This window comes from Cucumis sativus, chromosome 1 (genome assembly GCF_000004075.3).
Source record: "Cucumis sativus cultivar 9930 chromosome 1, Cucumber_9930_V3, whole genome shotgun sequence".
Taxonomy (NCBI): domain Eukaryota; kingdom Viridiplantae; phylum Streptophyta; class Magnoliopsida; order Cucurbitales; family Cucurbitaceae; genus Cucumis; species Cucumis sativus.
In genome coordinates, this window is record NC_026655.2 from 7210437 (window position 1) to 7226993 (window position 16557).

General features: G+C 32.9%; 3 protein-coding genes across 6 annotated transcripts; 2 read left to right on the plus strand and 1 right to left on the minus strand.

Moving 5' to 3' along the window:
- Positions 1 to 4577: 4577 nt before the first annotated feature.
- Positions 4578 to 7899, minus strand: LOC101215697 (G-type lectin S-receptor-like serine/threonine-protein kinase At1g11330). Its single transcript, XM_031882373.1, has 7 exons — positions 6447 to 7899; positions 6243 to 6335; positions 5964 to 6163; positions 5675 to 5885; positions 5343 to 5580; positions 5109 to 5259; positions 4578 to 5009 (listed from the first exon to the last, which is right to left on the minus strand). Exons 1-7 carry the CDS (start codon positions 7729 to 7731, stop codon positions 4698 to 4700), a joined length of 2490 nt encoding a protein of 829 aa, XP_031738233.1. The 5' UTR covers positions 7732 to 7899; the 3' UTR covers positions 4578 to 4697.
- A 743-nt stretch (positions 7900 to 8642) lies between these two features.
- On the plus strand, positions 8643 to 11937 carry LOC105435156 (G-type lectin S-receptor-like serine/threonine-protein kinase At1g11330). Of its 2 annotated transcripts, XM_031882367.1 has the most exons (8): positions 9136 to 9270; positions 9473 to 10014; positions 10099 to 10218; positions 10325 to 10494; positions 10617 to 10827; positions 10930 to 11167; positions 11263 to 11413; positions 11511 to 11937. In XM_031882367.1, exons 2-8 carry the CDS (start codon positions 9489 to 9491, stop codon positions 11817 to 11819), a joined length of 1725 nt encoding a protein of 574 aa, XP_031738227.1. In that variant the 5' UTR covers positions 9136 to 9270; positions 9473 to 9488; the 3' UTR covers positions 11820 to 11937. The 2 variants fall into 2 exon arrangements, with proteins under 2 accessions (XP_011652943.1, XP_031738227.1); XM_011654641.2 differs by having other exon boundaries at positions 8643 to 10014.
- A 938-nt stretch (positions 11938 to 12875) lies between these two features.
- On the plus strand, positions 12876 to 16453 carry LOC101215940 (G-type lectin S-receptor-like serine/threonine-protein kinase At1g11330). 3 transcript variants are annotated; one of them, XM_011654646.2, is made up of 7 exons: positions 12876 to 14204; positions 14293 to 14406; positions 14490 to 14683; positions 14782 to 14992; positions 15307 to 15544; positions 15652 to 15802; positions 15901 to 16453. In XM_011654646.2, the coding sequence occupies exons 1-7, from the start codon at positions 12902 to 12904 to the stop codon at positions 16207 to 16209; spliced, it is 2520 nt and encodes an 839-aa protein (XP_011652948.1). In that variant the 5' UTR covers positions 12876 to 12901; the 3' UTR covers positions 16210 to 16453. The 3 variants fall into 3 exon arrangements, with proteins under 3 accessions (XP_011652948.1, XP_031738212.1, XP_031738213.1); XM_031882352.1 differs by lacking the exon at positions 14293 to 14406; XM_031882353.1 differs by lacking the exon at positions 15901 to 16453 and having other exon boundaries at positions 15307 to 15548; positions 15652 to 15785.
- Positions 16454 to 16557: the final 104 nt, after the last annotated feature.

The following is a 16557-nucleotide window of genomic DNA, read 5'->3' on the forward strand; positions in this document are numbered from 1 at the left end:
TTCAAAAAGACTCATTAATCCAAAACTTTCACCAAAATAAAAACTAAAATTTTAAGTTAAAACCGTAGTTTTAAATTTCCATCAATACGTGGATATTTCTATTGATATTTTCTCATTTTCATGGCTTTGATATCAATAGAAATGAATCGATATTTCTATTGCATCTTAAAAAAATTCACGAATTACAAAAAAAAATTATAAAAATGATATGTATATAAATAATATGCATGTTTACATATTTGAAAACAATAAAATATTTATTTAATAATTTAAATTCATTTTTTGAATTTTTTTATAATTTTTCGAGAAATATCTATCGAAATCGAAATTTTTGTAAAACTAAAAATTTGATATATCCATCAACATCGATATTTTAAACCTTAGTTAGAAAAATAAGTGCCATATGAACTGTTTTTTTCTAAATATTTTGGTCATTTGATGTAATTTCTCTAGTTAAAACATAAAATTTCATAAAATCTAACGAAGTTCCAAAATAATTGTTTCTCCTTAAACATACTAAAACAAGGATTAGTGAAATAAAAAAAAAAATCTCACACTGATAGATCTATTATACTATCACTTTGTGTTAATGGTCAAATATATTTTTTATTTATCAATTAAGTGCATGTTAATTACAACAATAACTATTGTGATTTGTTGTGTTCTTGATCTATCAATGTGTGTTAATAGTTAAATAAATTTAAAACTATGATTTTAACTCAAATTTTGGTTGACGAGAAAATTGTGTTAAAATTATTTGGATCGATGACAGTATTTTTGAACTTGTTTTAAGTTCAATGGTATTTATGAAATTTTTCAATAGTTCAAGGTTATTTTAAAACAAAAATTTAATGATCTTCATTCCAAACTAATGGCAAAGATATTTTTTAACCATTTTTGAAACTTTTGAAAGTTTAGAAGTAATTTTAACACAAACTACAAAGTTTCGTCATTTTTTGGTGATTTGACCTAGGTATTAAGTAGAATGTTAATATGAAATAAAGCATGTATCCCAAGTAATAGTTTTGTTACTCATAAAGTCGAGACAACTCTTTTTGTTTTTGTTTTCGTTTGATCTTTGCCAAACATCCGTGTAGTGACAAAGTGATATGAAATATCTTTGGCTTCATTTCACTATCTAATTATAAAATGTTGGCAGCTTTAAGATCCCTATGTATTATACCAAGTCCCAACTATATATGATACCAAGTCCCAACTATATATGATACCAAGTCCAACTATATGATATCAATCCTCATTGGCCAATTGAGTAACGGACATCTTGGTTCATCTATTTTAACAATTTTATCTCATGATCTATTAGTCCTTTCAAAGTCAATCAAACTCAAATGAAGTTTGATATACTAACCATAATTAAACAGGAAGTAGTCCAAGCTTTTGATCGGCATATATTTATAAATGAGTAATATTTCTTATTGGTAGAAGCAAAAACCAAGGAGTTTGACAAAGATTTCGATGTTGAAGTTGGAAAATGAAAAGGACATCATTTTTAAAGTACTCTTGCATTATTTCTTGACGAGACCTTTCTGCTAGTTCTTTTGTACAGCAATTTCATGGCCAGATGGAAGTTTTCCCCTGGATTAACAAAGGTTATTATATTATAGAGACCAACAAATTAATGGAGATGTTTCTGCTAGTTCTTTTATACAGCAATTAACAAAGGTTATTATATTATAGAGTACTTTATCTCTTCTTTTGGGTTGTACTTGAAGAATGGATGTTCCCCTCACATCTTGTTGGCTTTTGGGTGGAAGTAATTATACAAAAGAGGTAAATTTATATAAATATGGTTAGTTTACAAAATATTTAGCAAAATACGGTAGTTTCAAAAATATTTCTTCAAATATTGTAGATTTGTACTCCTTCTCCTATGTATTGGAATCAACCCAAGACATAATAGAGAATAAGAAGGTTCTCTTCACCCAAATACTTTTTCTCTCTTTTTTATTTTATCTCTAAGGTCGAGTTTTCAACCCAAAACCACCTTTCCTTTTTATATATATATATATATTTAAATATGTAGATTTAAATAATTACATTATGAGAAATTTTTGCTTTTTAAATCAAACCATGTTGAAATTTAAGTTGTATTTTTATCTTTCATTCATTTGTCACAAATTTTATAAAACAATTTAATTATATTTTTAATTATTAAAAATATGATTGTTGAACCGTTTTTTTATTTTATAATAATGACATGTAATTGAAAAAATTAAAGGTAAATTAAAATATCTTTTAATAACCAAACTACATTTATTTAAAAGATAAAGTAAAATAAACGTGTTCCACATACCCTGGACATTATCAATTTGAACTAGTTGTCACTATTGACTCTGAACTCGTGTGTTGTTTTGACTCCTCTTGATTCTCTAGTTCTTGTTGGTACTCTTGTCGATTTGAAACCTGTGCAGGTGCTTCATAGTATAAGTATCTGAACCCCTTGAATTATAATATCACTACAAGGATAGACAGACTCATTGACCGACATCCATGTATGAAGACGATAGACAGACCCCTTAATCATAATATCACTACAAGGATAATGGGTATTACTGACATAGTAGTGCGCCAGAAAAAATACAAAAAACGTTGGCAAAATATCTCTTGACGTCAGAAATAACCCCGTCAGCCAGAATGTTGGAAGTAAAACATAGAGAGAACTTTGGCCGACACGCTAAAGGAACGACGTTGGGCGTGTATTATCTCCAATGTCATTGATTGTCGACGTAATGGGGTAACCCCGACATCACCTCCTCACGTCGGATAATGATGTCTCGACACGACGTCGAAAAAAGGTTTCTTCGATGTCATGGAAAGGACTTCGAGGGAAAACCCTTATGCCTTTGTATTATATACTTCGAGATAAATTTATATATATTTAATTATTTAATTATTTTTTTGTTATTGAGTACTACGTTTTTGGTTCCGCTTCGAAAGACAACCATTAAAATTTATAACAAATTATTATAATAAAAAATTTTAAATTTATATAATCAAAGTTACAATTACGAAATTCGATTGCTTAAGTTGATGATCCAAGTAGTAGATGATCACATACATGTCTAAGTTGTGGAGATATTGTGGGAAATTGTTCCCAAAGCCCATATTTGAAGAAGTATCAATGGATCGGCAATTTTACGAACATCTCGCTTGATGCTTTGCATGGATTTCTTTTTATAGTTTTTTATATATATATCTAATTTTAAAACTTGACTTAATATTAGGGTCTCCTTCTAGCATTTATATGTTTTTTAATATACGGGCCCAAAATATGATAGATTTAGTAGTATAACTCTTATAACTTAATATCATAACAATAAAAATCATAAATCCACTACTAACATGTAAAACCCTAAATAATGTCGTAATATGCATTTAACACAATTTTAGTATCAAAATGAAATCATAAATTTACAAATAATATGCTTCTACTTAATAATTCTTATCATAACATTATACATCAATATTAAATGAAAAATAACTTACAAATTGAATAACGATTATACTTTTTCCTCAAATTAATCATGATTCTTCTTCTTTTTTTTATTCTTCATTTTTCACTTTCTCTTTTTAATATTTACATGAAGGGAAATTAAAGTATTAAAATAAATTTATTATTTTAATCTTTACCAAAGAGAAAGTTTTCAAACTTATTTTGAAAATTTTTAAAACCTATTTATTATTTTATTCTTCAATTTCTATCTTAAATATGCATGTAAAAGTAAAATGAATGATTGATTTAATTTATTTTCAGGTAAATTTTTTTTTTGTTATTTTATTATTCATAAAGGCGAGAGAGGAGGAGGAAGAAGATATTATTATTTGTTGGGGCCTATGTTTGGTTTTAAACACGAGATATCTATTTTTTTTAAAGGAAAATTGCAATTGATGACTATTTTAGCAATAATAATTAAGGATATAGCAACGTTTTAAAAAAATTGCAAATATAGCAAAACTATCACTGATAGACTTGTATCGCTGATAGACTTCATATGGTATATCAGTGACAGACCAATATTTGCAACATGATCTATCAGTGATAAACTTATATCATGTATAGAATTTGACAAATTTTGTTATATTTGCAAATTTTTTAAAATTGTGTTATATACTTAATTAGTTTGAATTTAATTTCTAAATTTACAACTATCCCTTTTTTAAAATATTGATTGGGTCTTCAACACCCGACCTATTTAAATATATACAATATTAAACTAAACATTTTTTCAACTACAATAAATCTCCGACTACAATATTTAAATAACTAAATATTTCTTTTATCTCTTAAATTAATGTAATTTGTTTATTAAAAAATATTTTAATTTACATTTAATTTTTTTTTATTACATGTCATTATTAATAATTAGAAAAATGCATCATATTTTTAATAATTAAAAAATACAATTATAAATTTTCATACAATTGTAAATTTACAAATTAACCAAATTGGAGAGAGAAGGCAATGTGTTGAGTTGAAACCAAGACAAAGGAGAGAGAAAACAAAATACTTTTAAAATTATTAAAAACTACAATATTATAATAAATATTTTTAAAAGTACAATAAATCTCTAAATATTTTTTTCATTTACAATATTTAAATTAAACCTCCAACTTTGTTTGCGGAAGTAATTATAGGGCTTACAAGAGGTACATGTACATAGCTCACACAACATATTCTATCGACCATCAAATGAGGTTATTGTGATCATGTTTGTGGAACAAGTTCCAACATGATTTTGTTCAAATCCCTTGGTATGTATCTCAATTTGCCTGCTACTAAATCCAGGTTGCTTCGGTGTTGAAACATCTGTGATCTCATTATGAAGCATTGAAAGAATTGTTGTTATATTTGGTCTGTCTTTAGCAAATTCTTGCACACACAATAGTCCCACATGAATGCACCTTAAAATCTCTGCTTCATAATGCAATTCATACATCATTTGATCAATCAGAGCAACTAAATTGTCTTCCATCCATAATTTCCATGCCTAAAATGACACACACAAAAAAAAAAAAAAAAGGTAAACAAATCATGTCAATAAAGGAATAATAACTTATAAAGTTGATGGAATATTGACGACCCTTACAAATCCTAGAAGGCTCAACGCATCTTCGTTCTCATAGAAGCTTGTATTTTTTCTTCCACTAATAGTCTCAAGCAACAAAACTCCAAAACTAAACACATCCGACTTCTCTGAAAATTGCCCATTCAACACGTATTCCGGAGACATGTAGCCGCTAAGTTTTTGTTACAAAAAGCTATTTAGTCCTTGCGATGTGAATTTAACCTTTACATAGATAGAATTCACAAGAAAACTTACTAAGTACCAACAACTTTTGTGGTTTTAGCTTGAGCTTCATTGCCGTAGAAAATTCTAGCAGTTCCAAAATCCGAAATTTTAGGATTTAAATCTCTGTCTAATAAAATGTTACTAGCTTTGAGATCTCTATGAATGATCTTTAATCTTGAATCTCTATGAAGATACAAAAGTCCTCGAACAATTCCTTCAATGATGTTGAATCTTTTTCGCCAATCTAAGACTTTGGCTTTAGTTGGATCTGCAACATTTAGTTTCCAAAAGAGAGAGATTAAAATCAAAATGTATAACCTGTGAAAAATTAAAAAGCTATCAAGCCATATTGTAAGGCTAACCAAAAAGGATTGAATCCAAGCTTCCATTAGGCATATACTCGTAAACCAGCATCCTTTCTTCTCCATCCACACAACAACCAAAAAGCTGCACAAGATTTCTATGTTGTAGTTTTGAAATCACCATTACTTCATTTCTAAACTCTTCAATCCCTTGTCCAGAGGTCTTCGAAAGCCTCTTTACTGCTATTTCTTGTCCATCTACCAATTTTCCCTACAAAATATGAAAGGCGAACTCCCATCATTTTTCTTCAACTTAATCAACAAAAAGAAAGAACAACTTTATTCCCACCTTGTACACTGGCCCAAACCCACCCTGACCAAGCTTGTTATTGAAATGAAAATGGTTAGTTGCAGTAGCCAACTTCTCAAAATCAAAAAGAGGCAGCTCTTGGAGCTTAACTTGATTCACTTTATCATGCTTCATATCATCACCATTGTTCATCAAAAACTTGATCTTGGTCTGCCTTTCCCTTTCCCTTTTCCTTTTCCCTGTTCCAAACTTGTAATTTCAGTACGATAATTCAAAGTGAGCTTTTTTTGTTACCTGATTCTCTAGGTTTCTACTTACATAAGCAATATATGCAGCAGATAAGTATGAAGGATCCTGTTACCACAGAAGCTACAATGACTACTTTCACGTCTTTGCTGATTCCACTTTCGTCTGCGATAGAAGATACCAAAAATATGAGACGAGTTCGAAATGATTTTTAAGTGCTTTAAAGGTGCGAAACATTAAGAAAGTCATTCCGGTTTGGAATTATTGTTTTTATACAAGCTATTTCTGAATAAGCCCCACGAACGTAAATGTCTGCTCCACCATTCTTGAACTGTTGAATGTCAATTAGATCTCCTCTCCATATCATACAACCAATCCCTGTTTTATATGCATAAGCAGAACATGAACAGTTTGATAAGCACTGAACTCTGCAATCATTTTCTGAAGCAACAATCCAACCTGCAGAATCTGGAACTTTAACCATTTCCAACTTCAAAAACCCATCTTGATCTTTTCCTATTTCAACACTGATATTCTTCTTCTCACACTCCAATAGAGAACTCCTCACACACCCACTTCTCCAAACTCCTCTATTCCACTCCTCTTCCCTCTGTGGTCTAAAACCCCTCAAGCAACTGCAAATTGGGGTTCTTTGAGAATCACAGACCCCAAATGCTCCACAAGCACCATAAACATCACACTCTGTTTCAGGAGCTGACCAAGCAACCTCCCATTTCTGATCCTTAATATTCCATTGATTCTCCACCAAAGTCCCATTGGGGTTCAAGTAGTAGAAGAATAACTGAGCTTCATTTGAATTAGCAATCGAGAGAGAGTAAGTTTTATTTTCGATTACGAGATTACCTCCGTAGAGATAGTCAGTGTTCATATCGGGTATTCCGATAAAGACTTGACCATCCCATGGACCGGACCTCCAATACGGGCGCCTATTTTTCCATATTACAACTTCAGGGATCGTCAGAGGGTCAATTCCGAAGGAGAAATTTCCAGAAGATGGATCGGTGGGGGTTTTCCACGACATAATTTGTACTTTCTGGTTTGTGATTGAGTTGGTGATGAATTTCATCATTGGCAAGAATTTGTCTGAGGGGTCTTTGAAACTCTCCCATATAATGGTTCCTGAAACAGAGTGTTGCAACACAAGGTTACCAGAATCAAGAAGACGAGCGGTGGAATTCACGACAGCGTTAGAAACATTGGAGCTCCATAGAATCTTGTTGTGTTCATCTAATACTAGGAGATTCCCATCATTAGATAAGGCGAAAACACCGGATTTTTTGTTGAGAGGCTTGTCTCTGTTAGCTACCCAGAAAACAGTTGGTACAGGAACTCGTTTATCCCAAATTCCAACGAACCGATCGGTAGAATGGGGAGGGCTGAAGAAACCCAGTTCGAAGAAGCCGCGATTAGACAATATAGACTGTGAATCTTTGAGGAATTGTGTGGATGTGATCGTATCAGTGCTGCTGGAAAATTCCAAAAGTAAGCAGAAGAGAAGAAGGATTGATGGAATGGTGTTGGTGATGGTGATGGGTTTCATGGCCGGTGGAGTTGAAGGAGGCCCGTGGTGATGGACACGTCAAATTTCAAGGGAGATGTGTTTTCCATGGACAGAAGAGAGAGGAGTAATAAGTTTTTTAGTATTTTAGTTGATCGAAACTTCAAAGTGGCTTCGGTTCTAAATACAATATTAAATTAGTGGTTTCCATTTTCTTGATCATTCCGGTAGCCGCAGACGCCACTACAGAAGAAATGGAGCCCCAACGAGAATGGCGGGTAACTGCCTTATTTCCTAAATAATATGAAAACATCAATTGATATCTATCCTGCTCTATATTTATAAATCATCAAATTACTTTTACTTTTACTTTTACCTTCCTAACACTTGTCCAATTTCAGTTTATATTTAGTTATTCTTCTAAATTTTTGGATTCTATCCCGCTAGTTTATAGGATAGAATTTGGTATAGACGGTAAATAGAAAATGGAAAATGGGGCACGTGGCGTTGTTGAAGGAATGGCGTCCACCCAGCACCCAAGTTTTTGTCTATACAGATATGCATATCATATTATTGTAATTGTCAATGTGTTTTACTTTTCCGATATCCATAAGAACATATATGTACTGTACAACCTTTTGTGCTTTTAGTCGTCTCATATTTGATTCATCAACTTTCAAATTTAATCCTTTAAACTGATTTTTTCAATTAAAAAAATTATCTTCAACTCCAACTTGCCATAACCATCCACTCCTTAATGTACATGAAAACCAAAATTAAACAGATGAATGAGAAATCATGAGCAGAGAGAATGGTAAAGAAAACACACGATCGAAGAAAAGTCGTCATAAAGTGGTGGTTTGAAATGTGACCAATAATTCAACTTCAATGAATCGCACAAAAGCTTTGACTTTTAGTTATACACATCCCCATTAGCTTCTTCCTCTTCCCCACAGAACTTACGTTTTTAATAAACATTTTATCTTCAAAGAACTCTGTAATTTAGTCCTAATAGTAATCACCAAATGAATTCCGCCTTTCCTCTTCTTCTTCTTCTTTCATTAGTTACGACATTCTTCTCTTCAAAGATCTTCGCCTATGGCAGTACTGATACAATCACATCAACAAATTTCATCAAACACCCTTCAACCATAATTTCCAATGCCGATTCCTTCCAATTGGGCTGGTTCTCACCTCTTAATTCCACAGCACAATACGTCGGAATTTGGTACCATCAAATTTCCATACAAACTCTAGTATGGGTTGCTAACAAAGACACCCCTCTCAACAATACTTCCGGAATTTTCACTATCTCCAACGATGGAAATCTTGTGGTCTTAGACGAATACAACACCACCATTTGGTCTTCAAATATTACTTCACCCACAGCCAATACAACCGCTCGGATTCTGGATTCAGGCAACCTTGTCTTGGAAGATCCTGTTTCAGGGGTTTTTATTTGGGAGAGCTTCGAACACCCTTCCAATTTACTCTTGCCTGCCATGAAACTTGTCACAAATAAGAGAACTCAACAGAAGCTCCAATATACCTCATGGAAAACCCCTTCTGATCCATCTAAAGGTAACTTTTCTTTAGGGTTGGATGTTATTAATATTCCTGAAGCTGTTGTTTGGAATAATAATGGAGGTATCCCATATTGGAGATCTGGTCCATGGAATGGTCAGTCTTTTATCGGCTTCCCCAATATGATATCTGTTTATCACATTGGATTTAATCTTTTGATTGAAGATCAAACTTATTCTTTCTCAATTTTTTACAATAGCGACTTACTTTACAACATGGTATTAAGTCCAGAAGGGATTTTGGAGCAACAGTTCTGGAATCAATCGAAGGGAAATTGGGAACAGAGTTGGTCGGCTTTCAGCACAGAATGTGATTATTACGGTGTTTGTGGGGCGTTTGGGGTATGTAATGCAAAAGCAACCCCTGTTTGCAGCTGTTTAACTGGGTTTAAACCGAAGGATGAAGATGAATGGAAACGAGGAAATTGGAGTAATGGGTGTGAGAGAATTACGCCATTGCAGTGTGAGAGCAGCGCTAGAAACAACAGTAGAGTTGAGGAAGATGGATTTCTGCATTTGGAAACGGTTAAAGTTCCATTTTTGGTAGAGTGGTCGAATTCGTCTAGTTCAGGGAGTGATTGCAAACAAGAGTGCTTTGAGAATTGCTTGTGTAATGCTTATGCATATGAAAATGGCATTGGTTGTATGCTATGGAAAAAAGAGTTAGTTGATGTACAGAAATTTGAAAACCTTGGAGCCAATCTTTATCTTCGACTGGCCAATGCAGAATTGCAGAAAATTAGTACGCTCTCTCTGAACTTCTATTCTTCCATTTTTCGGTGAAAATTAGGACTAACCTCTTTGATATATTGCTTTTCATTCATAGATGATGTAAAAAGATCAGAGAATAAAGGAACTGTTATAGCAATAGTGCTACCAACGACCCTAGTGATCTTCATCATTATTGTCATTTACTTCTGTTGGAGATGGAAGGCTAACAAAAATGGTAAAAGAAAATCTAATTAATCTAATTATTTTCAAATTTGAATTCTTAATTGGTTAGATAGAGTTAATATTGGTAGCTTTGTTGATATGATTGAATTCTTTTGTAGAATATATCAAAAACGGGAAGAGATTGAAGTTGAGAAAGGACGACATGATTGGGGACGAAAGTGAATTGAAAGAACTACCTCTTTATGATTTTGAGAAGCTGGCAATCGCAACAGACAGTTTTGATTTAAGTAAGAAACTTGGACAAGGTGGTTTTGGTCCTGTGTATAAGGTAGACTTCACATTACTTATTTCTTGACAATGAGGGTTTTAGACTATCCATTATAACTCAATACTATGATGCAACCATTGGAAGATGAGGGTTTGAACTCTGTTTGTACATTCTCACCTCAGGGAACATTGTTAGATGGACAAGAAATAGCAATAAAGAGGCTTTCAAGAGCTTCTAATCAAGGGTACGAGGAATTTATAAACGAAGTCATTGTGATTTCAAAACTACAACATAGAAATCTTGTACAGCTTCTCGGTTGTTGCATTGAAGGAGAAGAGAAGATGCTAATCTACGAGTACATGCCCAACTCAAGTCTGGATGCTTTTATCTTTGGTAAGATCTATCGATGTCTTTCCTCTGAATTTCAAGATTTCTCTATATTCTGCTTTAGAATAACTAATCACACTAACCACAATGCAAACATTTTGCATGTAGGTTCTGCTAAACAAAAACTCTTGGATTGGAGAAAAAGATTTAACATCATCAATGGAATTGCTCGAGGTCTCCTTTACCTTCATCGAGATTCAAGATTGAGAATTATTCATAGAGATTTAAAGGCAAGTAATATTTTACTAGACAAAGATATGAATCCTAAAATTTCAGACTTTGGTATGGCAAGAATTTTTGGCAGCAACGAAGTGGAAGCCAATACTATAAGGGTCGTTGGAACTTAGTAAGTATCACTCATTTATTTATTTATTATAAATATTTTGATAGTAGAAATTATCCAACTAACAATGATTAAATTTACTGTTTTGCTAAATTTAGTGGATATATGTCGCCTGAGTATGCAATGCAAGGTCAATTTTCGGAGAAATCAGACGTTTTTAGCTTTGGAGTTCTATTACTTGAAATTATAAGTGGAAAAAGGAACACAGGCTTCAACTACCATGAAAATGCTTTAAGCTTATTGGAATTCGTAAGTCTGAAAATTAGAGAGCTCTCAATATCAAATTCTTGATTGTATCTAAGTCTGATCAATTTGACGTTGATACAACCTTTTAATGTGGTTTCAGGCTTGGAAGTTGTGGATAGAAAACAATCTTATCGCTTTGATTGATCCAACAATATATGAATTGAGTTATCAGTTAGAGATTTTGAGGTGCATTCAAGTGGGACTTTTATGTGTTGAAGAATCTATAAACGATCGACCAAATGTCCTCACCATTCTTTCGATGCTCAATAGTGAAATTGTGGATCTTCCTCTTCCAAAGCAACCTAGCTTTATTGCTAGAGCAGATCAGAGTGATTCAAGGATATCTCAACAATGTGTAAATAAATGTTCTACAAATGGTCTTACAGTAACCTCAATTATAGGTCGATAGTAATGTAATCTTCGTTAATTTGTGTGCATGTAAGAGTTCAAATATATCTTATTTTAATATAAATGTTGATTAGAACCATGTGATTTTTTTAATAATGATATAAACTGATATGTAATAATTGATTAAACACATATGTCTCGTAGAAAAGTCCAAACTGGTGGGTTTGAAATGTTGACAGACAATTCATAGGGGTCGTTGAAACAAACAAACAAACAAAAGACGGATCTAATTAATGGCTGACTTTGTAAGGTTCCTTTGCAGTCCATCCAATCGCATTCCCCCAAGTAATTCTATAGCTTTATTTACTTCTTCAACTTACAAGGACTTTAATTAACAAGAGCCATGAAACCCAGAGACAATTCCACTTTTCTACTTGGCCTTTGAGAATAATGTTTGGGAGTGATTTACACGTCTGTCATATTCAAAGTAACTCAAAAACCCATTTTTACCAACGTTGCACGATCAGAGCTAGAGCAAGACGGGCAAGGAGGAAGAGAGTGATGAAAGATAGAGATCATTACCGACTAAGTGTAAGGGACATGACATGAGTAAGATATTAGTTATTAAGGACAGATGAAGTCTCCATCATATCTTAACAATTGTTCACTTTCGGTATAAGCCCTCAAACCTTTTTTTTTTTCCTTAATTTTACCCAAAAAGTCTCGTATCATTTGAGACAGTTGTCTATTCCTCGAAGGTAGATGAACTCCAAGAAGTTTGTTGGCTTTTAGTTTTAACCATACTAATTTATAGATCTTTTCCCTTTTGGGCGAGCTTCACTTTTGGAAATTCGCAAACTTCGTAAACAAGAAAAACCATGGGTTTAAAACATGAAAACCAAAATTAAAGTTTCTTTTTTGGTGGCTAGAGAACTCATGCAAAGAAAGGGAGACTTCAAATTAAAAATAATAATACTTGAGAGAAATTCTTGGGGAGAAGCATACTTGGGGAAAAAAAGTCAAACGAAACTAACAGAGACTAGTTTGAAGGAAGAACAAGATTCCTTCAACATATTATGAATTTTCAAGGGGTACATTAAAGTAAAACGACCTTTGTTTAACAGTTTCATTTAGAAATCTAACATGAATAAAACAAGACATGGAATTTCTCTTCTTCTCCTTCTTTCATCGACATGTTTCTTTTCAAGAATTTGCTATGGCGGAGATACAATTACATCAACAAATTTCATCAAAGACCCTGCAACTATTATATCCAATACCAGTGTCTTCAAATTGGGGTTCTTCACACCTTCAAATTCTACCCATCGATATGTTGGAATTTGGTTTGAGAAGATTTCTCCACAAACTGTTATGTGGGTTGCAAACAGAGATACCCCTCTGAATAATACTTCTGGGATTTTCACTATTTCTAACGATGGAAATCTTGTGGTTTTAGATTCAACCAATACCATCCTTTGGTCTTCAAATATTTCTTCTTCTTCTTCTTCAGCAGCCAACAACACAATCGCTCAAATTTTAGATACAGGAAACCTGGTTTTGAAAGATACTTCTTCAGGGGTGATTAAATGGGAGAGTTTCGAACACCCAACTGATAAATTCTTGCCTTCCATGAAGCTTATAACCGACAAAAGAACAAATGAGCACGTGGGTTTTACCTCGTGGAACTCCCCTTCCGATCCATCTACAGGTAATTTCTCATTTTTGTTGGATGTTCGTAATATTCCTGAAGCTGTGATTTTGAATGGTGGCAAAACTTATTGGCGATCTGGTCCATGGAATGGTCAGTCATTTATTGGAATACCTGAAATGTATTCTGTTTATCTCTCTGGGTATAACCTTGCAATCCAAGATCAAATTTACACTCTTTCTCTTGCTACAAATATTGGAGCTCAAGAAATCTTGTATTTGTTCCTAAGCTCACAAGGGAATTTTGAGCAAAGGAATTGGGATGACGAGAAGAAGCAATGGAATACTAGTTGGGTTTCTCATAAAACAGAGTGTGATTTCTATGGAACCTGTGGGGCCTTTGGAATTTGTAATGCAAAAACATCCCCTGTTTGTAGCTGTTTAACAGGGTTTAAGCCGAAGCAGGAAAAGGAATGGAATCAAGGAAATTGGAGAAGTGGGTGTGTGAGAAAGACGACATTAAAATGTGAGAAACAGTTAAACAACAACACTGATGCTAAAGAAGATGAGTTTTTAAAATTGGGAATGGTTAAAGTTCCATTCTTTGCAGAGTGGTCTTTTGCCTCTCTTTCAATTGATGATTGTCGGCGCGAGTGCTTGAGAAATTGCTCGTGTAGTTCATATGCATTTGAAAATGACATTTGTATACATTGGATGGATGACTTGATTGATACAGAACAGTTTGAGAGCGTTGGAGCTGATCTTTACCTTCGAATCGCATCCGCAGATTTACCAACAAGTACACTATTCCCATATAAACTTTTGCTATCCCTTCATTTGATAACAATTTTTCTTTTCGTTTAACATCTCTGTCATCAATGATACAGATAGCGGAAGAAACAATAAGAGAATTATTATAGCTATAGTGATACCAGTAACGTTTGTCATCTTCATCATTGCCATATTTTTAACCATGTGGAAAAGGAAGATAAACAAACACGGTAACAAAAGATTAAATTTATAACCATGTGGAAAGTTATCGACTTGCTTATAATTAGAAAACAATATTTAACTTCTATAACAGAGAAGAAGCTGAATATGACATCTAGTGTGAAAAAGAAGATTTTGAAACAATCAATAGTAGATGATGATATGATTGAGGGTGAAATCAAACTTGAGGAACTACCACTTTACGATTTTGAGAAGGTAGCAATTGCAACAAATTACTTTGATTTGAACAGCAAGCTTGGGCAGGGTGGCTTTGGTCCAGTGTATAAGGTAGGTAGCTAATATTGTACTTTACTTTTGTTGTGTATTTTGATTAATTGGAAACATATATTATATGGGTTGGGTTAAGATAATGTTTTATTTTTCAGGGGAAATTATTAAATGGACAGGAAATAGCAGTAAAGAGGCTTTCAAGAGCTTCTAAACAAGGGTATGAAGAATTTATCAATGAAGTGAGAGTGATTTCAAAGCTACAACACAGGAATCTTGTAAGACTTTTGGGTTGCTGCATTGAAGGAGAAGAGAAGATGTTAATATATGAGTATATGCCCAACCTAAGTTTGGATGCATGGATCTTTGGTTAGGAAACTCTGCACATAACTTTTAAGAGTTACATACATTCTCTTTCAAATGACTTTCCAAAAAGGTGTTCAAAATCACATTTTTGTACTTAAGAATACCTTTTTTTATAAACACACTTCAAAAGCCATTATTCTAATTAGACTTTTGTGGACAAGGATGCTCTCAACCAAGACAAAATTTCATAGCATCCTTTGGCTGTACACATTATGGCATGGCACGACGTTTATTTCCCCTTTTAATTAAATTTGATCTTTAATTAACTTAAGAGTATTCAATTAACTAACAAAAACTAATATCTGCATATTGTGTAGGCTCTTCCAAACCTAAAATTCTGGATTGGAGAAAAAGGTTTAATATTGTTGATGGAATTGCTCGTGGTCTTCTTTATCTTCACAGAGATTCAAGATTGAAAATTATTCATAGAGATCTTAAGGTAAGTAATATTTTGTTAGATAAAGATTTGAACCCTAAGATTTCGGATTTTGGCATGGCAAGAATATTTGGTGGCGATGTAGTTCAAGCAAACACTGTAAGAGTCGTTGGAACTTAGTAAGTAATTACTGTACCTCTAACTATTTTAAATTAAGTTGATTATTCTTGATTTTGTATAGCTGACGAGAATGTGTTCTTTTTTCTTTTTTTTTCTATAAATACAGTGGATATATGTCTCCCGAATACGCAATGCAAGGTCAATTTTCAGAGAAATCAGATGTGTTTAGCTTTGGAGTTTTGTTACTTGAAATTATTAGCGGGAGAAGAAATACAGAACTCTACCTCCATGAATCTAGCATAAGCTTACTGGGATTTGTATGTTTGTTTTAATCCATCACTCCCAAATTCATGATAACATTCCAAATCTCAAGAACTAAATATTAATGATATATCTTTTAAACTTTTGGTTTCAGGCATGGAAATTGTGGACAGAAGACAATCTTATTCCTTTGATCGAACCAACGATATATGAACCGTGCTATCAATTAGAGATTTTGAGATGCATTCATGTGGGGCTGTTATGCGTTCAAGAATTTATAAATGATCGGCCAAACGTTTCCACTATCATTTCAATGCTTAATAGTGAGATTGTTGATCTTCCTTCTCCAAAGGAACCTGGATTTGTTGGTAGACCACATGAAACTGACACAGAATCTTCTCAAAAAAAATTAGATCAATGTTCTACAAATAATGTTACACTTTCAGCAGTTATAGCACGATAATGAGTTAGATCAGGAAAATAATTCTTCAATAGATTTTAGGCCACACGTGTAATAATTTTGCCTCATTTCTAGAGGAACTATTACTAGTTTATTGTTATTATGTGAAATTTATTTCATTGTAACCCTTTATAAATTTAGTCAGTTTAAGAATGTAATATAGGAAGTTTTTGGAAAATCAGTGATATATAATACTGTCTATATATAAACACAACTATTATTAGAAGACATGATATTATGGATGAAATTGTTTGAGGTCTCCTTTACCTTCACTAAGATTCGAGATTCAAGATTGAGAAATATTATTCATAGTGATTTGAAGGGAAGTAATATTCTATTAGATCAGGATTT

Bases quoted from the DNA above. Each gene is read 5' to 3' on its own strand.
- LOC101215697 (XM_031882373.1), bottom strand. From the start codon at position 7,731: ATGAAACCCATCACCATCACCAACACCATTCCATCAATCCTTCTTCTC. The intron at 6,164-6,242 runs GTAAGTAGAAAC...AGTTTGGAACAG, and splicing joins CTGCTGCATATATTGCTTAT to GGAAAAGGAAAAGGGAAAGG. The intron at 5,010-5,108 runs GTAAGGGTCGTC...GTGTCATTTTAG, and splicing joins CGTTGAGCCTTCTAGGATTT to GCATGGAAATTATGGATGGA.
- LOC105435156 (XM_011654641.2), top strand. From the start codon at position 8,715: ATGAATTCCGCCTTTCCTCTTCTTCTTCTTCTTTCATTAGTTACGACA. The intron at 10,015-10,098 runs GTACGCTCTCTC...TTTCATTCATAG, and splicing joins TGCAGAATTGCAGAAAATTA to ATGATGTAAAAAGATCAGAG. The intron at 10,495-10,616 runs GTAGACTTCACA...TTCTCACCTCAG, and splicing joins GTTTTGGTCCTGTGTATAAG to GGAACATTGTTAGATGGACA.
- LOC101215940 (XM_011654646.2), top strand. From the start codon at position 12,902: ATGAATAAAACAAGACATGGAATTTCTCTTCTTCTCCTTCTTTCATCG. The intron at 14,205-14,292 runs GTACACTATTCC...TCAATGATACAG, and splicing joins ATCCGCAGATTTACCAACAA to ATAGCGGAAGAAACAATAAG. The intron at 14,993-15,306 runs GTTAGGAAACTC...CATATTGTGTAG, and splicing joins TTTGGATGCATGGATCTTTG to GCTCTTCCAAACCTAAAATT.